This window comes from Phascolarctos cinereus, unplaced genomic scaffold, assembly GCF_003287225.1.
Source record: "Phascolarctos cinereus isolate Bilbo 61053 unplaced genomic scaffold, phaCin_HiC Scaffold_8;HRSCAF=390, whole genome shotgun sequence".
Taxonomy (NCBI): Eukaryota; Metazoa; Chordata; class Mammalia; order Diprotodontia; family Phascolarctidae; genus Phascolarctos; species Phascolarctos cinereus.
The window spans coordinates 40,395,498-40,418,334 of NW_027556291.1; the positions used below are offsets into that span (position 1 = coordinate 40,395,498).

The following is a 22,837-nucleotide window of genomic DNA, read 5'->3' on the forward strand; positions in this document are numbered from 1 at the left end:
TAGGGCTCCCTTCTTTACTCACAGAACCGAGAAGGCAGGGAAAGCTCTCAGCCCCCAGGAGTACCCCCTCTAGTACCATCAGTAGGACCCATAGAAAGCATCTGGTTTTAAGGGGCTGAAAAGAAAAAATGGACATGTCTGATCCAATTACCATTTAGGCTTCAGGGAGTGTGTGTGGGGGTGGGGTGGGGAGAGTTTGGGAGGGGGTGAGTAGGGCACTCTTATAGTTGCCTTGCTCGGTAAGGTGGGAGGCCATGGCTCCCAAGTGCGAAGCAGCCATTGTCCCCTCAGCTGCTCCCACTACCCCAGTGTGGAGCAGGTGGGGATTTCCCTTGCCCTCTTAGGCTAGACTGAGGGAAAAACCTCAGGAAACAGAACTTTTTACAATGGCCAGTATGTTTTGTGAAAAAGAGTAATTAATAATATAACAACCTCTATTGGTCTTTCAACCTAGGGTTTAAGAGCACTGTCCTCAGAGTAACCCTGCAAAGTGGGCAATGCAATTGGCCTGACCCACAGCTGACAGAGGTGGAAACTGAGGCCCAGAGAGGGAAAGTGACTCCCACATGTTCACACAGGTGCTGTTAAAAGCCAGGATTCAGACCTTGGTCTCCTGTGTAGAAGCCCAGCACTCTTTCCATAAGTCAGAGATGTAGTGCTAGAAGGGACCTCAGAGGCCACCTAGCCCAATGCCCTCATTTTATAGAGGAGTAAACTGAGGCACAAGGAGGTGGCAGTGACTTTGGATGGTAGGATCATAGGAGAATAGAATTTGAACTGAAAGGGACCTCAGAGGTCACCAGCCTCTTATTTTTACAGAGGAGGAAACTGAGGCTGAGGGAAGGGAAGTGACTTACCCAAAGTCTCTAGAACCCAAAGCTCTAGAACTGGTCTAGAGCCTGAAGGCACCTTAGAGGCCATCTAGTGTAACTCCCTCTTTTTTCCCCATGAAGCCACTGAGGCTCAGGAGGTGAAGTTTTGTCTTGGGTCACTGGGGTAAGGATCAGAGGTGGGGTTTGAACCAAGGCCCTCTGATTTCCAAGACCTGTGCTCTGCCTAGCACAGACTGTGCTTTCTCCCCCTGGCAGAGCCTTCTTCCAAAGCTGGCTCCCTCCATGAGGACATTCCATCTGCCCAGTTTCTACGGCAGTGTTCTGGCATGCCCACCCCTAAACAGGACTGATTTGCCAACTTCAGGGATGGGTCTTCACAGAAACAGTGCAAACCACGGTCAAGCCCCACTTTGCCAATTAAAAGAGGGTCTATTATGTACATCAGTCAACAAGCATTTATTATTCATTCAACTCTTTTATATTCATGATTAACATTGGCGGCTCCTTAAGGCTGGTTAGTAACATTAGGAATACTGCGTCTAAGAAAACTCAATTTGAAATCCACCATCTTCTACAAAGAAAAACGCACAAAAGGGGAAAAAAAAAGACTTTCTACTTTGCTATGTGCCAGGAACTTTGGTAGGTGCTGGGGATAAAAAGAAAGGCAAAACCAACCCTGGCCCTCAGGAAGCTTATATTCGAAGGGGAGAGCCAATATAGAAATCGCTGTATGCGGAGTAGATGGAAAGTAATCTCAGTGGGCAAAGCTCTAGCAGCTGGGAGGGGGTGGGGAAGGGACGACCACAAGGCAGTTTCCGGGCCCTGGTTGGTTACGATTCCTTCCTCCATTCCCCATTTCCTGAAAGAGTGTAGAAAAGGGCAATTGCCCTGTAGGATATTTACTTCCATTTCGTGACAATAGGAACACGAGAGGATCTATTTTAGCGTGTCTTTTTCTTCCTTTTCTTGAAGTCTCTTATCCCTAATACATTTTTAAAAACTGATGCTCTTAAAAAATTAGTCATTTTCTAGCATTCCTTTCCTCCCCCCCACCCCCATCCCTATTCCAGTAAAACCCGCCCTAGTAACTAAGGACAGTTAAGCAAAACAAATCCTAATGGAGTTTCCATAAGTAACAATAAGTGCTCAGGAGGACATCTACCATTGTGTTCATTGACTGAGTGCTCTCTACTTTAGCCTTTTTTAATTCATGAATACCGAAGCCTTGTAAATATTCCCAGTTCTACTAGAGTTAGCCACTTCCTCCCCGCGGCCCGGCCTGGGGCTTAAACTCGTCAGGATTTCTAATAGACATCGATCCCCTTGGGTACAGAGGATAGAGGGTAGGGAAAAGAAAGCAAACCTAATCCAATGCATTGCAACAAGCATTTATTAAGCGCCTACTGTATGCTATAAGCATTGCGCTGGGGTTTCACGGACAAAAACCAGACCACTTTCTGCCCTGAATTCTCCTCAGCTCCCCATATTCTGTGATCCCTCCCCCCTCCCACTACCCTTTTCAATAACTGCCGAGGCTGAAGCCGTCGGGTCTCCGGGAGCCCGTGGTGGGGTAAGGGTGCCTAACTGAAACAGGGGGCTCCGCGGGCTGCCAAGCTGTCAGCTAGGCTGCGATTCTAGGGTTGCTCTTCTGAGGGGGTGCAGCCAAAGTAAGGAGGCTGGGGGCTTTCTCTGTTGGGCAGCAGCAGCATGCGCAGTATGGGGAAGGCGTTGCTGCTGCTGCTGCTGCCGCCGCCGGTACCACGGCTGCTGCTGCTGCTGCTACTGCTACTGCCCCCGCCCCCGAAGCTGCTGCTGCTACCGGCCCCGAAGCTGCTGCCCGGGTCGCCGTCGCTGCTGTAGCTGCCGAAGCAGCTGCTGCTGCTGCTACAGCCACCGAAGCTGCTGCTGCTGCTGCTGCCGCCCCCCCCATCGCTGAAACTTCTGCTGCTGCCCCAGCTGCCGAAACTTCTGCTGCTGCCGCTGGCGAAGGGGCTGCCACTGGCGAAGGGGCTGCCGCTGGCGAAGCTGCTGCCGCTGCCGAAGCTGCTGCTGCTTCCAAGGCTGCCGCTACCTCTGCCGCCGAAGCTGCTGCTGCTTCCAAGGCTGCCGCCGCCGCCGCCGCCGAAGCTGCTGCTGCTTCCAAGGCTGCCGCCGCCGCCGCCGCCGAAGCTGCTGCTGCTTCCAAGGCTGCCGCCGCCGCCGCCGCCGAAGCTGCTGCTGCTTCCAAGGCTGCTGCTACCTCTGCCGCCGAAGCTGCTGCTGCTTCCAAGGCTGCTGCTACCTCTGCCGCCGAAGCTGCTGCTTCCAAGGCTGCCGCCGCTGCCGCCGCTGCCGCCGCCGCCGCCGCCGAAGCTGCTGCTGCTGCTCTGCCCTGCGCCGCTGTCACTTCCAGTTCCTACTCCTCCGATCCAGGTCCGGGTCATCGCTTCCCCGCCGCCGCTGCCGCCGCCGCCGCCGCCGTCAGGGTCCCAGCCGGCAGCAGCCCACTTGCTTGGCTCGGGCTCCGGCCGCTGCGGGCCCCCGGCCCCTGCCCCTGCCGCCGCCGCCGCCGCCGCGGGGAGGGGGCAAACGCTGGGGCTTTTGGAGAGCTGGGCAAGGACAAGTTGCAGACTGCGGCTGGTCGCCTCGCCTCCTCGGCCGTGCTGGGCCCCCCGCGCCACCCCTGCGTGGCCGCGCTCCAGCCGCTGGGCTGCGCGCTGTACCGCGGGAGCGGAGCCGGGGCTGGGACCGGGGTGCAGACGAGGCCGCCGCCGGCGCCCCCCCGCCCCGCAGCCCGCGCGCTTTCCGCGGCCACAGCGCGGCGCCTCGTGCGCCGCCGCCTCCGCTGCCGCGGCCGCCGCCGCCAGGGCTAGGGCAGCGGGCGCGGCTCCGCAGCCCCGCGGACTTTGCGGCGCTGTCGGAAGTTGCGGGCGGCTTTTTCTTCTTTCTCCTCCCATTTGAGGTGCTTGGCTTGCTGGGGTCTGGGCAAAACTGAAATAATTTCTTTCGCTTGGCTGCGGCGGAAGGAGACTCGGGGGTCCCGTGGCTCTGCCGAGGTCCCCTTCTGGCCAAGAGTCTGAGGGGCCGGGGCGCGGGGTCGCAGCCAGGCTGAGCTCGACTTGGCCGCCCGGGGCGAGCGCTTGCTGCTCGGAGGCTTGGCACCGGCTCGCGCTGGCCAGGCTTGCCCTGTGACTCTAGAACTCCGGGGGCCGGAGCTCGGAGGTGGAAGCAGTTGGAGTGCGCGGGGCCCGACCGGCCCGCCGGACGCGGGCGCACGGGACCCAGGCGGCTCGGCTCAGCACCGGAGCAGGGGGGCTGGGGGTGGTGGTGGAAGGGGGGGGCCTCAGCGTCCTCGTGGCCCGAGCATCCCTCGAGAGCTTCTCTTTGGCTTGGCGGCCAGCTGATTTGTGGCCCCGCTCGGCCAGTCGGCGGGGCAGGCGCTCCGAGAGATTGCGATCAGGGGCAGTGGAGGGAGGAGCTAAACTCGGGACCAAGTCTGGCCGCAGAAAGTATCTTCATTTGACTTCTCTCCAGGGCGAGATCGCTACATTTTAGCACTCCCTGAACCAAAGCGCCCGAAGGACTTCTCGGCACACAGTCTGCCCCCAGGTACGTAGTGGCCCCGAGAGGCGGCACTTGCACGCCAGCCCACCTGCCCGCGCTGCGTGCGCCCCGCCAATGAATCCCAACTTTGCCTGGTCTCGGGGCTTACTTTAGGTGCTCCTTCCCGAACCCTTTAGGATCCCAACAGGTTCTCCGAGCTGTCCCGTCTGGCCTCCCCAGTACAGCGCTCTGAAGCGGCTCCCCGCCATCTCGGGGAACCAACTGTTTTGGGGGGATGTGAGTGGGTGGAGGCGCCCTTTGTAATGTCTCCTTGGGAGGAGAAACTCCGGAGTAGTGGGACGTTTATCAGCACACACGCACAGTGTTTGTTTTTAAGGCCAGCACCACTCTGCGTATCAAAGTGGCGTTGAGAATCCCTTGCCTTCCCCCATCAGTCTCTTTAGTGGACCGCTGTCGAAGCTTGGGTTCTCCGAAGAATACAAAACAATACCAATAACAACCTCAAACCCCTTTAGTCACAGTGTCGGGGGCCAAATTGCCTTTCTCACTTGGGTTTTCCTGGAAACGGAGTTATTGGCTCACCAGGAACAGATTCCCAATTTTGACATCTACCGAGGCCCCAAGTTGGCCCAAGAAAATGATGCAATGCTGTCTGGGGGATGATGGCAAAGAGCACCCCTGAAAGCAGTGGAGGACCCGATCCCACCCCTTGTTTTTCAGTTCTGACATTTACCCCGGAGAAAATGGCTTAAAACAAAGTACTGTGCTACCCACCAGGCACTGCTGCAGCCCTTTCTTACATAAGCCCTTGTACTCACTCCCTCAGCAAGCTTCCTTGAACTGTTAAGACAACTGGGAAGGAGGCTTGCGCTCAGCCTGTGCTGGTGGGGGCTAAAGCCTCCCTTTGTCACTGAAGGACATTCCATTCATGACCATCCCCTGGATTTGAATCCCGCTCTTATCTTATCAGAGTGCTTCGTGCTTTGTTGGTGGTTACTTACTTTATATTTTATCTTATTTTATTAGATTGAATCGCAGTCCAGTATGTAGGCCAGGCAGTAGTGCCTTTGAAAAGAGATTAGCCTCTGTCTGCTTGACCTCAGAGGGCAGAACTGGGATCAGTAGGTGAAAATTACCTAGAACCCCCCCCAACAACTTTCCTAACAATGAGAGATGATCCAAAGGGGAATGGGCTGCTTTTGGGGGGGGGACTGATGGGAATAATACTAGCTAGCATTTCTATAGCATTTTAAGGATTACAAAGTGCTAAACAAATATGATTTCACTTTATCCTCAAAACAACAGTGGCAGGTGGGTGCTATTATCCCCATTTTTCAGAAGAGGAAACTGAGGCCAACAGCAGTGAAGTGACCTGTCCAGAGTCACACAAGCCAGTAAGCTTTGAACTCAGGTGTTCAAACAATGAGAGAGCTGTTCCAAAGTGGAATGAGCTGCCTTATTCCTGCTGGATGCAGGTCCTGAGGCCAAGGTTGAATGACCACTTTGCTGTATGGGGGAGATTTTTGTTCTAGTGTGGGTTGGATCAGATGGCCAGAGAGTCTGTGATTTTCTACTTTACGTATGGGGAAACTGATGAAGGCTTAGTGACCTGCCCAAGGTCACACTGCTGGCTGTGGGGAGAGTCAGAATTCAAACCCAGTCTCCTGGTGTCTCTGGCCAGGGCACCTTTCACAAGACTAGGGCTTCTTGAACTTTTTCCACTCGAGACCCCTTCAGCACTTCTTAAACTGTGGCTGCTCTAGACCACATTTATGATATTTAATCCTGGGATATTGGTTTGGGTGGGTCGTGGCTTTTCCATGACTATTTTTTTTCCTCTGGCAGAGAGGTCAGAAGAGATGAATGATAAAGGAAGTTGGGTTTAATTTGTTAATTTCGTTTACTGATGTCATTCCTCCCTTTCCCTTCTCTTGGGGGTGACTGAGATCTGAAGAGTCCGAGGAGGCCAATGCTCCATTTGAGATAGTTAACTCAAGTACAATATAACTAACTACCTTTACTGAGAACCTCCATGGGGTGAAATTGGAGAATCAGAGTCTTTTTCACTTTTAGCATGATACTTGTTCATCCATATGCTTAAATCAGGGGTGGAGAACCTGCAGTCTCAAGGCCACATGTGGCCCTGTAGGTCCTCAAGTTCAGCCCTTTGACAGAATCCAAGCTTCACAGAATGGAAAAGGGCCGAACTTGAGGACCTAGAGGGCCACATGTGGCCTTGAGGCCGAAGGTTCCCCACCCCTGGTTAAATACTTGGGTCTAAGGCTCTGTACTTCACTCAACTCTCAGTGGCCTTAGTTATTTCAGATCCCAGGTGAAAGTCCATACACTAAAGCTCCTGAAGTTCCCTTGCTAAGGAGGGCTCCTCAGGTATTTCACTCAGAGCTTATTTACTTTTATTTTATCCATAACTCTAACAAGCTTGGTGAGTTACTTTCTAAGCTTTGTGGCAAATCAAAAGCAGATTTTTTTTTTTGAGCAAGCTGGGAGGGGATCTAGCCGGGTGGGCAAAGATTGTCAGAGGCAGCTGTTCTTCAGTAAAGCAAAGAGTTAGTTGACGAAGAAGAAACAGAAAACTAAAAAAAGCAGACATGAGAACTCAGAAAGCACAGCAATATGGGGCTGTTTGGCATAAGGACAAACAGCCCCGTTTGCCTTAGTGACCTCTGGATGGGGGTGCCGTGTATTATGGCCCAGTATAGTAATTAGTATTTATAATGATGATACTGAGAGGCTGCTGGTCCTAGAGAAGTCAAGAAGACCCTCGTTTCAGTCATGCCATGAAATAGTGGTAGTGGACAAGTCTCTTGGGGGTGCCTCAGTTGCAGAATAGTTGCCAATCTGTGTATAATTCCTTACATTAATGAAATCACAGATCTGAACTCCTCCTCCCCCTCATTTTGATGATTTTGCTAAGCCATCAGCTAAAGGTTATATTATGTTCCTTCTGTATATTCTGCTTAAGAAGGCAGGGAAGTGTGAATATATTAGAGAAAGATGCAGAAGGGTTTCTCACATGCTTCCTGTGTGCCAGGCACTGTGCTAAATTCTGGGATACAGATCTAAGCAAGGAAGACAGACCCTCCTTCCGCTTGTGTTCCAATAAAGGAAGGCACCCTACGGAAGGCAACAGTTATGTCAATCATGAGCCCTTTCTAGAAATGGCAGTGCAGATTTCGTTATTGTTTTCAGAGTCTGGGGCCTGATTTCAGAGCCAGAGTTTGAAAAGGGGGTGGTGGAGTGATTAGGGGATATTTTGTACATGACATGGAAATGCCTGGGAGGTGTCGGCTGGGACCCAAGACCAGGACCAGCAAGGACAAGGGAGTGCTCTGTTTTTAGAACCCAGGGTCATAAGGGTGAGAGTTTGGGTTCCATTAGGAGGAAGATTGTCATAAAAAAATGACACCTACCACCCCCAAAAAAACAATTTGATGCTTAAAGGGGTCAACTTTCAGCTATCCAGAATGACTTTTCCCCGGGGTTCTGGGTAGATGAAGTTTTACTTTTTGAGATAAGGCAGGTATAGAAACCTGAAACAGGAAAAGCTGGGCGTCTTCTAGGGCCACGCTTCATTCAGTAAAACTGCCATTTGCATAGCCTTCCTGGTCCCTCTCTGTTCTCTTTCCCATTCTCCTCTATCTCATGGATAATCAGCGTATTTTTTTTTCTTAACTGTGCCTTGAGGTCTGGCAGTTTCTGGTGGTCATGCATGGGAAACTCATAGCCTTTGAAAATAAAATGAAAACCCCAGGATTTTGGCCAGCAGTTTCCCATTTGGTCAGTCACTTTGACTCTCTGGGCCTCAGTTTTCTCATTTGTAAAAGGGCAGCCTTGTTGGACTTGGGAGCCCCTTCTAGCTCTGAATGGATGTTCTTCTTATGAGATATTTGATAACCAGTCCAGCTAAGCTGTGTATCACCATTGGTGGCCATCTGGGGTTGGCATACAAAGCCAGGGCAGGAGAAATGCCACCCTCAGACTGACTGCAGATGAAGGCCCCATATCCACGTTGGCAGTGCCACTGTCCTGCCATCTTTGTGAGAACCTGTCGCTGGGGGGACCCTGTCTGCTTAGCCTAATTAATCCTTAATCCCAGTCTCAGCTTTTGCTACACCCTGACAAATTAGACTGTACCCGCCATACAATACATGCTTAGAGACCTAACTAATGCTATGTCCCCTCCTCTCCCTCTCTTTCCTCCCCCTCTTCCCTCCCTCTCCTATCTCCTCCTTTCTTTCCCCCCTCTCTCTTTCTCCCTCTCTCTCTCTCTCTCCTTCCTTCCTTTGGTCATCTTTCTCACCCTTTCTCATTTTCTTTCATTTTATCAATGCCTTTGGTTTTTACACCAGCTGCTTCTAGATATGACATTCCTCCTGACCACACACAGAGCCAGCCTTCCCTGGTGCCAAAGAGCAAGAGTTAGGCAAAGTGAGCCCTGCGGCCCCGGCTGCCATCCCTCAATGGTTTTTCATGCCCTCCCCGATTGGCCCTCAGCCTAATTGCACATTATTCCCCCTTCACATGCTCTGTGTTCCTGCCCAATTTGCAGATGTGGTAGCTGATCTCCCACCTCAGTGCCTTTGCCCAGGCTGGCATCTATGCCTGCCATGCCCTAATTCTGGACCGTAGATACTGTGCTGGAAGGAACCTTAGGAGCCAGTGAGTCCAACTCCCTCATTTTACAGATGAGGAAACTGAGGCCCAGAGAGGTTCAGTGACTTGCCCAGGGTCCCCTGGCTTGGGAGTGTCCAAATCAGGGTTTGAACCCAAGTCTTTCTTCCAGTCCCTCCCCTCACTTTCTTCAGGCTTGAGTTCAGGCCTCTTCCGGGAAGCCTTTCCTGATCTCCCTAGTGGTTGGTTCTCTCTCTGTCCTCAGATGATTATGTCTCTATTTCTTTGCTTCTGTGTTGTCTCCTCCAGCGGACTGTAAGCTTCTTCGGGGGCAGGAGATATTTTTCTGTTCCATGTTGGGTTGGGGCTTCCTGTCCCCAGTGCCGAGCAGTCTGGGTTGGGGTGGACTGGCCTGGCCTCTCTGGCTCTGACCCCTGCTATATCTGACACTGGGTAACGAGCCCTTTTGGAAGCGTCTCCTGGAGGCAGCCTACAGAAGGTGTGGTGTGCACACGCTGAGGCCCAGAGCTCAATGGATGCCATTCCTGATGCTCCTTGTTATCTGAGCCCGCTTCTCCCCTGCTCAGGCTGTTTGGATTAGGTCTCCTCGGCACTGACTGGCCCTTCTAAAAATGACAGACCAGTTTTGGAAAAGCAGCTTCTATATAGACCTCTGAAGGAAGCCCAAGAATCCCTTGCCCAGTGCATTTCTATTGGTTGCCAGTTCCAAAGGGGGAAAGAAAAACCATTCCAGCTTCAGAGCAACCCTCTAGTTGCCCTGAAGACTAGAGGTAGTGAGAGGGACCTGCTGCAGCCTCTGACGTGGGCTCCTGCTGGCTTGCTCGGGGTGAGTGCCCTTGCTGGGACCTGGTGGGCTCAGCTATCCTGGCTTTGTGGAGAGGGCTGTGGAGAGGCCTAGGTTACTCTGGGGTTCTCCTGCTTTGTTCAGGGGCTGTTGACAATGATGCCCTTAGATTGAGGAAGGTGAGGCCCACCTAGCACCAAGCCCAATCCAAGCCCCAAGCCCATGGCTTTCCACCTTCCACACTCTCCTGGGCTATGCCAGGCTCCAGTGTTTGTGTGGGAGGAGGAGGGAGCCAGATGTCCCACATCAAGTGGAACAGGCTAGAAATTGTGGGCTCCGGACCCAAGCTGGTGACCTTCCCAGCCCATCTGGACCAGTAGAGCCTAGCTCTCTGCTTTAAGTGCGAGGTGTGTTTCTGGAAGGCCGAATGTAACCCAGAATGCTCTTTCTCATTCATCAGGGGCAGCCTGGTGTAGTAGCTAAAGTTCGAGACTTCAAGTCCAGAAGGCCCAGGTTTGAATCTTGCCATTGATGCTTACTAAGCGTGACTTTGGGCAAGTCATATCACCTTCTGTGTCACAGCAGCTTCCTAAAACTTGGTCGTAGAAAGATTGTGATCTTTGGTTTTGTTTTTGGCAATTGGGGTTAAGTGACTTGCCCAGGGTCACACAGCTAGTGTCAAGTGTTTAGTCTGAGGCCGGATTTGAACTCTGGTCCTCCTGACTTCAGGGCCGGTGCTCTATCCACTGTGCCACCTAGCTGCCCCAATTGTGATCTTTGTTAAGGATGGAAGCTTCCATGCTGGGAGTTCCTCAGGCTAACAATTAAGCATTTATTGAGAGGGTTCCATGGCAGCAGCAGTGTGCTGGGCACTGGTGGGGTGAGGGGAGATACTAAAGACATATAAAATGGTTCCTGCCCTGCCTCTGATCCCTCCCCCCCCCCGAAAGGTTCAGTTAGGGAGAGAAGATGAACACATAGCTCACAAGGAAGTACAATAGAATCAAGTCCTGGATTGTAGCCGGGATTGCTGTAGGGAGGAGACTGGAATAGGCTGGCCCTACCACTTCTGAGCTCTGTGACCTTGGGCCAGTCCTTTCCCCTCCCTGGCACCTCAGTGTCTTCCTCTGTCAAAGGAGGGAGTTGACCTCGACGGCCTGTGGTCCTGGTCAGGGGAGGCTTGGTGGAGGCAGACGCATAAGGGCACCAGGGGAGCCTTTAGTGAAAGGGTCTCCAAAACCCTAGGATGCTGGAGCCACAGGTGAGCTGAGAGCGTGTCTCACTTGGTCCTCTGACCTTTTATGAGGAGGGGAGATACCTGTTCAATGTCATACAGCCAGGAGATGGTGGAGCTGGGACCTGAGCCAGGGCCTTCCCACCCTAGTCCAGTGCCCTTTACCACATTCTCTCTTGTCTCCTGGATCTGTCAAAGCCAAACCTTCGTCTGCACTGAGGAATGTATCGCTCAGTACTCGGATTTGGCCTTTTTTCCATTGACTTGCCAACTTGATTCAGTGGGAATTAGGGGAGCTGTCACTTCTGCCCTTGGGCCTGGTGTCCCATTTAGCCCCCTCCCTCTCCATCCCCCATCTTGGAATGCCAACCAAGCCAGAACTAGATGAGCTAGACACATTGCTGTGGGTGAGGAGGGATGAAGGAGCTCCATCTCTCGTGCCTGTGTCCTCCCCCCACCTGTTAGAATGGGAGACAGGCAGGACATGGCAGGCCCTTTGGAACCTAGCCCAGGCTGTCCTGGGCCTTTGGCATGGCTGGCCAGCAGAGTGAAGTAGTGGAAAGGGCCCTGGCTTTGGGGTGCAGAAGACCTTACTTCAAGTCTGTTTAATATCTGTGGTTTCATGGAGCCAGGAAACTTTCCTTCGTTGGGTCTTAGTTGTCTTTTCTGGCAGTTGGGAGTGGGGGTTGCAGTAGCTGACTTCTAAGGGCCTTTCCAGCCCTGAACCTGTGGGTAGGGGGCTGCTGCCAGTGTTGGAGAATGGTAGAAGGAAGTTGTTCTCAGAAAGGTATAGATCTAGTCTAAAATGAGCAAAGTTGAGCACATGTTGGTTTTAAAACACATTTAATGCAAGAGAAAGTGAACAAGGGGAAAGGTGGAAGGAAGCACATTTGGATACATAAGAGCAGCTTCTACGAGTCTGTTTTTAAGTCAATTGACAGTTGGTTGAAACTTGAAAAGCCTTTTCTTTCATAAAAAAAAGGTTATATTGATGCTTTTTCTTTTATATTGCTGTCATGGTCCAATGACCCCCATTCTCCAGGAACCTCCCTCCCTCCAAATGAGCCCATCTATATAACAGAGTATGGCAGCGAAGCAAAACAAACCCATTGGTCAACTCTGTCTGGTGTCGCGTGCCCCATTTCACACCCATAGCTTACCAGCTGTCTTCTAAGAGGAAGGCGGAGGGCTTCTTCATGATCAGTTCTTTGGAGTCAAGATTGATCATGATGGTGACCTTTGCTCTGCAGTTACATCTTTTATTGTGGCTTTCCTGGATATTTTTGTGGTCATGATTTAAAGTGCTCGCTTGGCGTTGCTTGCTTTGCTCTGCAAAGATCTTCCCCAGGCTCAGCCTGGGCATGGGGCAGAGGAAGCTAGAGTGCTGTACTAGGTATCCTAAAGACCTGAATTCTGACCCAAGAACCTTTGCTGCTTATGTGCTTCGTAACCTTGGGCACACACCACTCAAAACCTCTCTGACTCTGGGTCCTTCTGAAATGAAGCTTTTGGACGAGTTGACCTCTGAGCTGAGGTCCTTTTGAGCTCCAGCTCTGTGATCCCTGTGTGTGACCTTGGGCAAATCACTTGAATCTCTCTGGGCCTCTGTTTCCCTATCTGTTAAAGGAGTGGGCTGAACTAGATGGCTTCTGAGGCCCCTTACAGCTCTAAGTCTGATCTTCTGGCCATGTGAGATAAACTCCCCATAGAAACAATACTCTGTTTTTATGGGCAGATACATTACAAACTGGTCCTTGAGTAGGGTGGTTTGTCCTAGCTCTGGGAGCCGCTGGGAGCTGGAGTGCCAAGCACAGAAGCCTGGCCCTGGCAAGAGGTGGGGTGGGGGCTTAGTGATGGGCCTAGAAACTGGGGAGGAAGGGAGGGGGCTGGCAACTGGGAGAGGGGAAGGAACTGGGGAGAGGAGAGGAGGGGGCTGGGAACTGGGGGAGGGGAGAGGAGGGGACTGGGGCTGTGATGGGGGAATGGGGAGGGAGGGGGATTGAAGGCAGCAGGTGCTTTGGAAGTCATGTGTTTGTGAGGCGGGGACTGCTTGCAGCAGCTCATGTGGCCCCACTTGTTAACAAGGAGAGAGGCTCTCCTTTCTCTCATGCCTATTTATTGTTGGGCAGGTTGTCCAAGGACAGGACTATTCCCATTTTATCATCTTGGGAGCCTCCCTCAGTACAAGCTACTTCCCAAAGATCAGCCATGTCCACAAAGGTTCTTTCCTTTTCTTTTCTTTTACCGCCCCCCCCCCTCGAGTCCCAATAGCAACAATAACTTCTACTTCTCCCCTGCTTTCAGCCTTTGCAAGTCCTGGGACAGAAGTGGGGCAAATGTTCTCATCCCCATAGTACAGATGAGGAAACTGAGGCTGAGTGAGGTGGCCTTCTTTGTCCAAGGTCATCTTAATAACAGAGATTTGGTGTCTTGGGGCCCCTTGGCCAGCTGGGGAAGCCTATGGGGAGGGACTCCTCAGCATCATGGCTTGTTGCATCCCTTCGTAATGAAAGGAAATGCCAAATTTCAGGTAAAGGTCAGTGACAATAACCTTTCTTCCCCCATCCAAATTTATAGACCCCCCTGCTATCTTTCTGTGGGCCCCCAGGTTCTGAAGCCCTGATGTAGGCTTTTAAGGTCTGCAGGGCACTTTGCTACATACCGAGAGGCCCTGGGATGGATAGAGTCACAGAGACCTGGATTCCAGTCCTGCCTCAGACACCGATGAGCTGTGTACCCCTGGGCAAGTGACTTCCCCTCTGTTTGCCTCAGTTTTCTTCTCCATAAAATGAGTGGGTTGGACTCGATTCCCCTCTGATATGTCTTTTCGTCACAGCCAATCTTAGGAAGAAGGTAGGATCTTATTCCCATTTTATAGGTGAGATCACTGAAGCTTTGTGAGATGCTAGGGACTTCCTCAGGGTCCCCCAGCCAAGGAGTTTGTGTGTTGAGAGGCTGGTCCTAATTTGCAACACTCCCCCATCTTGTACCCCAGAAGTGCCAGTGGGGGGTCCCTGAGTCCTGGCTCCCCATCCTCAGAAGCCCTAGCTATCCATTGATTGATCAGCTGACCTGGTGAAGGATTGAAGATCTTTGCAGTTATCCTTCCTGTCCCGAGTACCAAGCTGACTGTGTTCCCTTAATTGTGAAAGGACAAAGAATAGTTCAACAAAGGCTTTCACATTTCCTTAAAATTGTAAAAAATCATGACGAGAGGCAGCATGGCATCATGGGTAGAGAACTCACAGCCTGTAAGACCTGGATGGAGACTTGTCCCCTTCTGGCTGTGTGACCCTGGGCGATGGCCTGTTCGTCTCTGTTCTGGGCTGCTCTCAGACTCTATGGAGCAGTGCTGGGTAGACCTGTATTCACAGAGGGAGTTTGCAGTCCCTTTCCCTAGAAACTTAATGTATATAGAAATAGAAGAAGTCTGATTTGGAGAGTTCCTAAGGGTATAAGTACTCTTTTTACCAAGCAAGAGAGTCCCAGAATCCTAGGGGGTGTCCTGAGGCAGATGGGGGCCCAGTCATGGCCAAGGGCCATAACAGCACTCCTTGGCCTTTCTAATAGAATGTAATGGACAAGAGCAGTCCAATCAATATGCAAAATAAAGAACACCTGAAATAGCGTGCCCTCTGTTGTAACAAAGGACCAGAGTACCAGCCCCCAAGTCCTTTTGTTTTTCCCTTTCTCCTTCCATCTTTGGTTTTTATTGCTGTTACTTCTATTTGCAGGTATTATATGTTATATATGATGTTCATGTACAGAATATATTCATGCATATTACTTATTACATTCAAAATCTGGTTCCTCAGCCTTTCCTTTACTTCAGAAAAAGCTTAATTGATGCCTTTTATTTTTATATCCTGGCCCCTCTGTGCTCTTCACCCAAGCATTGAACCCTACCTTGTTAATAGGTGAAAACAATTAAGCAAAAACAGTCATTACGGTGAGAATGGCTGACAGCATATGCAAAATCATGCCCCTGTGGTAGCCCTCCCTGCCTTTGTGGAAAGGAGGGAAGACATGTTTCATCATTTAATGAGCTTTAATTTGGACACATTGAGTTTGAGATGACAGCAGGCCATGCAAGTAGAGATGTCTGACAGTTGGCACTTTGGAAGGGAAGTTAAGAGAAACACTTCAGCTGGAGATGTAGGGTTGCGAGTCATTTGCTTAGAAATGATAGTTGAGTCCATGGGAGCAGATGAGATCTCAGAGGTTTAGAAGAGAGAAGAGAAGAGAGCCTCATCTGGAGCCTTGTGGGATACCCATGCTAAGAGGAAGGGAGATGGGTCATGAGGAAGACGGAGAAGGTAGCAGGGAGAGCCAGGGGAGGCAGTGGCTTGGAACTTGAGAAGTGTGCCCAGAAGAAAGAAGCTGACGTGGGCCAGGGATGATCAGGACTGAGAAAGAAGCCATCAGAGGAACCATGAAGACACCACTGGTAACCTTGGCGAGGGCAGGTGTAGTAACTTCATTGAGGTATTTTTTTAGGTCTGGGCTCTTGCAATGTCACCCATGTAGCCAATTTGGTAATTTCCTTGGGAGATTTGGGACCAGACAAACAGCCTCCTGGAGCCTCCATCAAAAGACCTTTACTTGCTTCTCTCTGAAATGGAGAGGGACTTTGAGTCGGTTTAAATAAATGCGGCCTCCTTAATTTAAGTGTTACAAGTAAAGGCTGCTCAGTAGACCAGTGGTAGAAGGATTTGAGCAAATACCTTTGAAAGGAAGAAATATAAACTATCAAAACCACATGAAAGAAATCTTGACAATCACTGTTAATCAGTGAAATGAAACTTAAAACAATCCTCTCACAGGCATCAAGCTAGCAAGGATGGGAAAACTCACTGTTGGAGGGGCTGTGGGAAGACAGGCGTGCTAATTCACAGCTGGTCCAGCTGTGAATTGCTTCAACCGTTCTGGAAAACAATTTGGAATTATGCAAGAAAAATTACTAAATTGTTCATACCCTTTGACTCAGACATTCCAGTACTGGGACTATCCCCCGGGGAGGTTATTGACAGCGAGAAAATATGTACAAAAATATACATAGCAGTCTTACTTGCCCAAGGACACCCAGTTAGTTAATGGCAGAGCTGGGATTTCAAGCCAGTTCTTTCGACTCCAAGTTCACTGCTCCTTTAGCATTGCTTCACATTGATTCTTCTCAATGCTTGTGGTTAAGAGTATAGAATGGTGAAAGTTTTGTTTTTGTTTTCGGCTTTGCCAAGCTCAGTGCTTGGATCTGAGGATTCACTTACTAAAATGCTGGTTGAATTGGATTTAATTTCCTCAAATTTCGTGGCTATTGTAAACATCAGTGCTGTAGGGCTGCAGAATCCTCCTGGCTATTTTTAGAAGCTGTAGTTAGGAGAGAGGGGAGAAAGTTTGCCTGGACAGGGCCGCTGACTTATTCTGGGTTGGCAATGTGGAGCTGGTGGGCAGTAGCATACATGTTTTAGCTGAGTTCCTGCCAAAGGGATGGGAGGCTTTAGCTGAATTCCCCCCAGAGGCATGGGAGGGTTTCTGGAGACCCAGAAGGATGGCTCAGCTTTGGTAAGCTCCTTGCTGATGGCCAGACCGGAGCCCTGCCAATTTCATTATAGACACCTGACACTTTGTGGAGGAGAACGGAAGAAGAGATTGGTTCTCCTTGGCATACAGATCTCCCCACAAAGAAGACCGGGTGGGTGGGTGGGGGACCTTTGAAAAGAAGATTCTTCATCAAGCTCTGCCTACCAAGATAGGGTGGGACTGCGTGATCACTGTGGTTTCTCTTCCCTTAGCTTGAGTTGGAAAAAACTCTGTTAATGCTTGTCTGGAGAATAAAAGCAGTGGGTGACTTGTTACATGACATCGTGATTGCCTGTCGACAGGCTCATTCAACAAAGATTTAGCATGTACTCTTGCACTGTGGGAGATATGAAGATGAAGAACTGGGCCCTACCCTCTCAGAGCTCAAAATCAAGCAGATTCTCCCGCAGCAAATCTGCATTTCCTTCAGTGCTTTCTCTTGTCCTCTTGCTGCTATGCCCCCCCCATCTGCTTTTTTTAGGGCCACCATTTCATTTGTGTTTTGGCGAGACCCATTTCATTTCACGTGTGGACGTGGCCAGCTGCTAGCCAAATGCTCCCTACTCAAGTTCCCCAGAGCCCTTTTCCCCACTAGATGGGGTATGTTTTCCTGTTCCTGCTCAGTCTGATGCCTCAGGGCCCTGTTGCCCTCTCCCATTAACCCCTGATCCAAATCCATCTTGGATTTTCTTTCATACAGGGAAACAGCATGGTTTATTGGAGTCTAGAGATCTGCTTTCCAGTCTCTACTCAATCACTTATTCACCTTGTGACTGTCACCTGCTTGCATACTTTTCTGGGCCTCAGTTTCCTCACGTGTAGAATGGAGATGATGATTAACAATATTTGTACTACCTCCTTCACAGGGCTCTTGTTAAGTTTCACGTCAATGAAAGTGCTGATGTCAATGTTAGACATTGCTATTTAAGGAATAGTTTAACTAGCAGATACCTTTGGGGAGAGCTAATATTTTAAGTATGGAACCTCAGCATTAAGGTAGAAGTTCTGGTATCAGCCATTGAATTCAAGCAAGGGCCCAAGTCCAGGAAGGTGGCTACAGCAAGAATTCAGAGCCCAGACCAGGGACTGAGGAGCGAAGAAAATGGGGGTGGGGTAGGTCAGGATCTAGGCAAATAGGCCATGTAAGGGGGCAGCAAGGCCATTCCTATTTTCATGGCTTGGGAAGAAGACTTGAATCTGAAGCGGGGTGCCTGGGGAGGGGCAGAGAGAAGGGACAATTCCAGACAACAAAGAGCCCCAAATAAGGAAATGATCCATTAGGATAAAAACAGAAGTGCCAGCCTCATTTATTGGAAATGCCACCTCATTTATTTGTTGCTAATTATAAACAGTGACAGCCACACAGGCAGGAGAGGCAGTGTGGTACTATAGCTAGAGTCAGGAAGCCCTGGGTTTTAATCCCACTTCTGAGTAGCCGTGTGACCCTGGGCAGGTCCCTTAACTTCTCTGAGCTTTAGGCTCTTCTGTCAAACAGGGCTAACAAGAGTGCCTCCCTCTTCAGGCTCTTTTTGGGAGGATCAGATGGTTGTGAAGGCCCCTGTGAACTTTAGGGTGCTATACACGTGGTGGTGGTTACAATGGCACTTGGAGACTCGGGGCAGGGAGACCGTTGTGTCTTCTGCAGCCAATGTTTGGGGTCGTTCTCACCTTCTTTTCATATTCTGTTTTCATTTCTCTCTGATTCCTGCGGCCTGCCCCGAGTTATTGGGCATCCTGGCTGGCTGGTGGGCTGGCGGGCAGGCAGGCTGGCTGCCTCTTTTATTTGGCCCCACAGTATACACCAAGGCTTGCTTCTTGGCTTTTTTTTTTTTTTTGCTTCTTGGCTTTTCAAATTGGGTTGGAGAGCTGGAAGAGGAGGTCCTTTCCTTCCTTCCTTCTGCCATGGCCTGGTAGCTTGAGTCCAGGGAGGCTCACACTTTGCCTCTCCCTTTTCTTCCCCCTGCAGGTCTTTGAGCCTTGTGACCTTTACACAGGCAGCAATTTCTCCAGAGTGCTGAGTACCCTTTTAGCTGTCAACAAAGCCACTGAGGGTAAGGCAGGGAGGGGTGTGTGTGTGTATGTGTGTGTGTGTGGTGAGTGGGAGGGCTTCTTATTTGTGTCTGCTGTGCCCTGGGGATCTCTTGGGTAGTCCGAGGACTCCTGATCACCCAAGGAGCCAGTAGGGCCCAGCTCAAGGTACAGTTGGTGGGAACAGTTTTGGTATTAATGTATAATGGTTGAAACAGACACCTTGCAAATGCCCGGACATCTTTGTGTAGTGTGAAGAACAAGGGTCCCCAGATGAGTGGCATTATGGGATGGGTGGCGATTGGTGGGGGGAGGGGAGGGAAGGGTAAAGGTGAGTCCCCTTTCTTCTTATGGGTTGCAAATTGAGGACCCAGCTCCCCTCTTTCCATTAGAAAGACACAGCTTCTTACTGTCTTCCCTTTCCCTACCTTCTTCCTTTTTGGTAAACCCATGCTCTGAATCCAGCTCTGGTTACTGGTGAGTGGACAGTGCCAAGCTTGGGGTTAGGAAGAAGACCTGGGTTCTAGTCCCTGTCTCTGCTAGCTGCTCACTGTGTGACCCAAGGCAAGCCATTTCACTTTTCTGTGCCTCAGTTTGCTCATCTGTAAAACAGATAATAATTACACCTTCAAAAACAGAGTTGTTGGGAGCTTTAGATGCTATTTGAGGTATGCAGACTTTGAAAACATCATGGAAACTTTCAGCCACTCAGTGAGTGGAAGAAGTATCTATATATTTCCACAACACCTAGCCCAGGAATGGGGAACCTTTGGCCTCAAGGCCACATGTGGCCCTCTAGGTCCTCAAAGGCATTTGTTCTGTGAAGTTTGGCTTCACTTGAGGACCTAGAGGGCCACATGTGGCCTCGAGGCTGCAGGTTTCCCACCCCTGCTGTAGCCTAGAAATTCTAATCGTAATAATATCTTGTCTGTCTTAACTCTATAAAGTTACAAAGTGTTTCACACACATTCTCTGCTGATCTTCAAAGTTGTCTCTTGAGATAGGTTGCTAATATTACCCCCATTTTACAGATGGGGAAACTGAGGGTCAGAGTCACACAGCTGCCTGGAGCAGGAAGTTGGGACTCGGCAGCCAGTCTCCTGCCTCTGAGTCCACTTCTCTCTCTTCCCAACCATGTTGGTTTTCCTAAGAGATAAAAATATGATGATAAACTTTGTGTGGCAAACTCCCCCTTTTGAAAATCATTAAACTCCTTCCAGAATGTGGTGGGGTTCTCCATATGTACAGGTAATTGGAGATTGTGTCTATTTAAAGCTCAGTTTTGGTTTTTAAATAGCTGGATGGCCAAGGGAGCTAGAGGGCTGGCGTGGGCCTCTGACAGATGGAGTTGAATCCCACTGCTGACCCTTCCTGGTTGGGTGACCTTGAGCTAGTCACTTAAGCAGCTCCCTCAACCTCAGTTTCTTCATGAGTAACAATAACAGGAGCTTAAGTTTTCTAGTACCTTAAGGTTTGCAAAACACTTTCCATATATGACCTTGTTTAGTCCTCACAATGATCCTCTGAGGGAGTTGCTATTATTGGACCCATTTTACAGATCGGCAACCCGAGGCTCAGAGAGGTGAAGTGATTTGCCCCAGGGTCACACAACTAGGATGCCTCTGAGGGAGGATTTGAACCTAGGTTTTCTTGACCAAAGTCCAGCATTGCAGCCACTATGTGACCTTGTTTCATTTACCTCTAAGGCCTTAGTTTCTTCTTCTGTACAAAGGACTATATGACCCAAAGTTCCCTTTTAGCTCAGGATTTGGGATCCTGTGTGTGAATGCAGGCAAGTTCCATCCTCTCTCCGGACCTCAGTTTCCTCATTTGTAAAATGAAGGGTTTGGACTAAGTGACCCTTAAGGTTCCTTCTAGTTCAAGATCCGTGATCCTCTGGAGTCTCTCATGGGATGAATGATATCACCACCCTTTTGTTATGAGCCTCATATGAGGTCATGGATGCTTGGCCCAGCTTCAAGCGCATTAAAAATGTCACCTGTTGTTATTGGTTAATTTGATTCAACTGCTGTTCACTAAGTACCAATTGGATTTCTCTTTGCTGAGTGAAGAGGGGAGAGATTCCAAGGTTAAAGGCTTGGACCCTGCCCTCTGGGAGCTTCTGGGTTGGGCAGTTTTTTTTCCCCTGCCCCTGGAGCTCATAGGGTCTTGGGAAGACCAGATAGATACCCCGAGGACCATCTGAGAGTAATGGGAGAGCCATCTCCTCAATGGACGTCCCAGTCTGAGGCTTCGGGAGGCAATTGGCAATGACAGCATTCAATGCGAAAGGGCCCATCAGGAGTCGGCTTGGTTATTTTTTTTTTCAGCTGAAGATATCATTGGAAAGCTTGTAGCAGAAAGCTCATCTAATTTCGGGAACTGTCCATGACAAGTATCCTTTGGGGGCAACACAAATGATACCCTCTCTTGCCAAAGTCTCTGGATCAGTTTTCTAGGCCCTTCCTTGCCACTGCTGTTTCTAAGAATACAGTGAGGTGAAGGTTAAGACCCACAGCCTCAGGGAAGTTACTTGGCTACTGAACTCATCTCTTAGGGAATGCTGGGCCTTTGGGCGCGCCAGGCCCTTTCTAGCAGAGCAGAGTGGGGCAGAGCACCCTCTTTTGAATTTGTCCCAAGACCAGCCCCCACCTTCTGCACACAGTCATTGGGAAGGCAGGGGCTCACAGTGGCCTAGCTATCAACTTTCAGGAGGTTTAGGGGAATAGCAGATACTGCATCGGCCTGATGGGGGTTTTAATGGATAATTACCCATTCAGTGGCTGCGAGACGCACACACACACACACACACACACACACACACACACACACACTCTCTCTCTCTCTCTCTCTCTCTCTCTCTCTCCTCTCTCTGTGTCTCTCTGTCTGTGTCTCTGTCTCTTTGTCTCTCTGTCTCTCTCTCTTTCTTTTAATCTCTGGGTCTCTTTTGCTCTCCCAGTGGAAGGGGAATATTGTAGATCATGCAGGCCACACAGTTTCTTACATGGGGATAAGAGGGAAAATGACTTGGTGAAGGGCGAAAAAGAGAAAAATCAAAAGAGAAATTGGAAATATTTCTCAAAGAATCAATTGCTTATAATAATAATAATTAAACTTTCTAGAATGCTTTGGGTTTGGCAAAGTGCTTTACACATAAGCCTCATAACAACACGGGGGTATAATGCCATTTTACAACTGCCTACACTGAGGCTCAGAGAGGCAGGATGCCTTGTCCCCATGGTCACTCACTTAGTAAGTTTCAGACACAGGATTTGGACCCAAGTCTTCCTGGTTCCAGGTCCTTTTTCACACCGTCTCCCAGTGACAATGTTTACTTGGGTGCTGGGTTACTTCCCCCTTTAACCTCTTGGGTGACAGAACAGGGTGTTGGGCCTGGACCTGTGGGGAGGAGCTGTCAGGATGTGGCTCTAGGGGGAAATGTGGCTGTGCAGTCTTTGGCCTTAGAAGGCAAGTGTGGCTAAGACATTGGGGAAGGAGCTTTTGCCCCAAGAGAGGCAGGACATGGTCACAGCAGGACTGGTTGGGAGTCATCTCTGAGCCTGCTTGCCATTCATTGATAAGCGGCTTCCTGTTACAGGGGAAAGATTCGGGGGTCCGCAGCCTTGGATTTGAATGCCAGTTCTGTCACGTCCGGTGTGACCTTGGGCCAGTCTGCTCCTCTCTTGGGGCTTGCGCTTCCTCTTTTAAAGGATGAGATCGGATTACACCACTCTCCTTTCCCTCCTTGCTTTAACTATTCTGTGTTGTCATATAAAGAACCAAGTTGCAGATGGGACTTACATCTCTGCCTCTCTTGATCCCACAGATCACATTTCGGAAGGACCATGCCAACCTTTTTCTTCCATTAGTGCTGTTTCCAGTTCCCAGATAAACCTCCCAGGAGCGGTTTCTAACTCAGCACCAGTGCTAAGAAGGCATTCAAAGGCAGCGGTATGTATTATATCTGGGGCAAGTCACATGAAAGGCACCCTTAGCTGCATGGGGCAAGGGGTGTGGGAGGGGGCAGGCAGAGACTATGGGACACCAGTGCGAGGCTGCTTATAGGGACACTACTGTCAAGAATGGCGGATGGGAAGGAAATTTACCCCATCATGCTGAAGGCAGGCAAGTGTTGTCAGCACTCTCAGAATTTCATGCCTTAGAGTAAAGCCCCGGTTGCCC

General features: G+C 50.3%; 1 protein-coding gene across 2 annotated transcripts in view; it reads left to right on the top strand.

The window, feature by feature from the left end:
- Positions 1-22,837, top strand: part of ARHGEF6 (Rac/Cdc42 guanine nucleotide exchange factor 6) — a 118,321-nt gene that overhangs the window by 5,097 nt on the left and 90,387 nt on the right. For both annotated transcript variants that reach the window (XM_020971753.2, XM_020971752.2), the window contains exons 3-4: positions 18,594-18,678; positions 22,482-22,606. In XM_020971753.2, the coding sequence (XP_020827412.1) occupies positions 18,594-18,678; positions 22,482-22,606 (210 nt within the window). The remainder of the gene's footprint in view (positions 1-18,593; positions 18,679-22,481; positions 22,607-22,837) is intronic.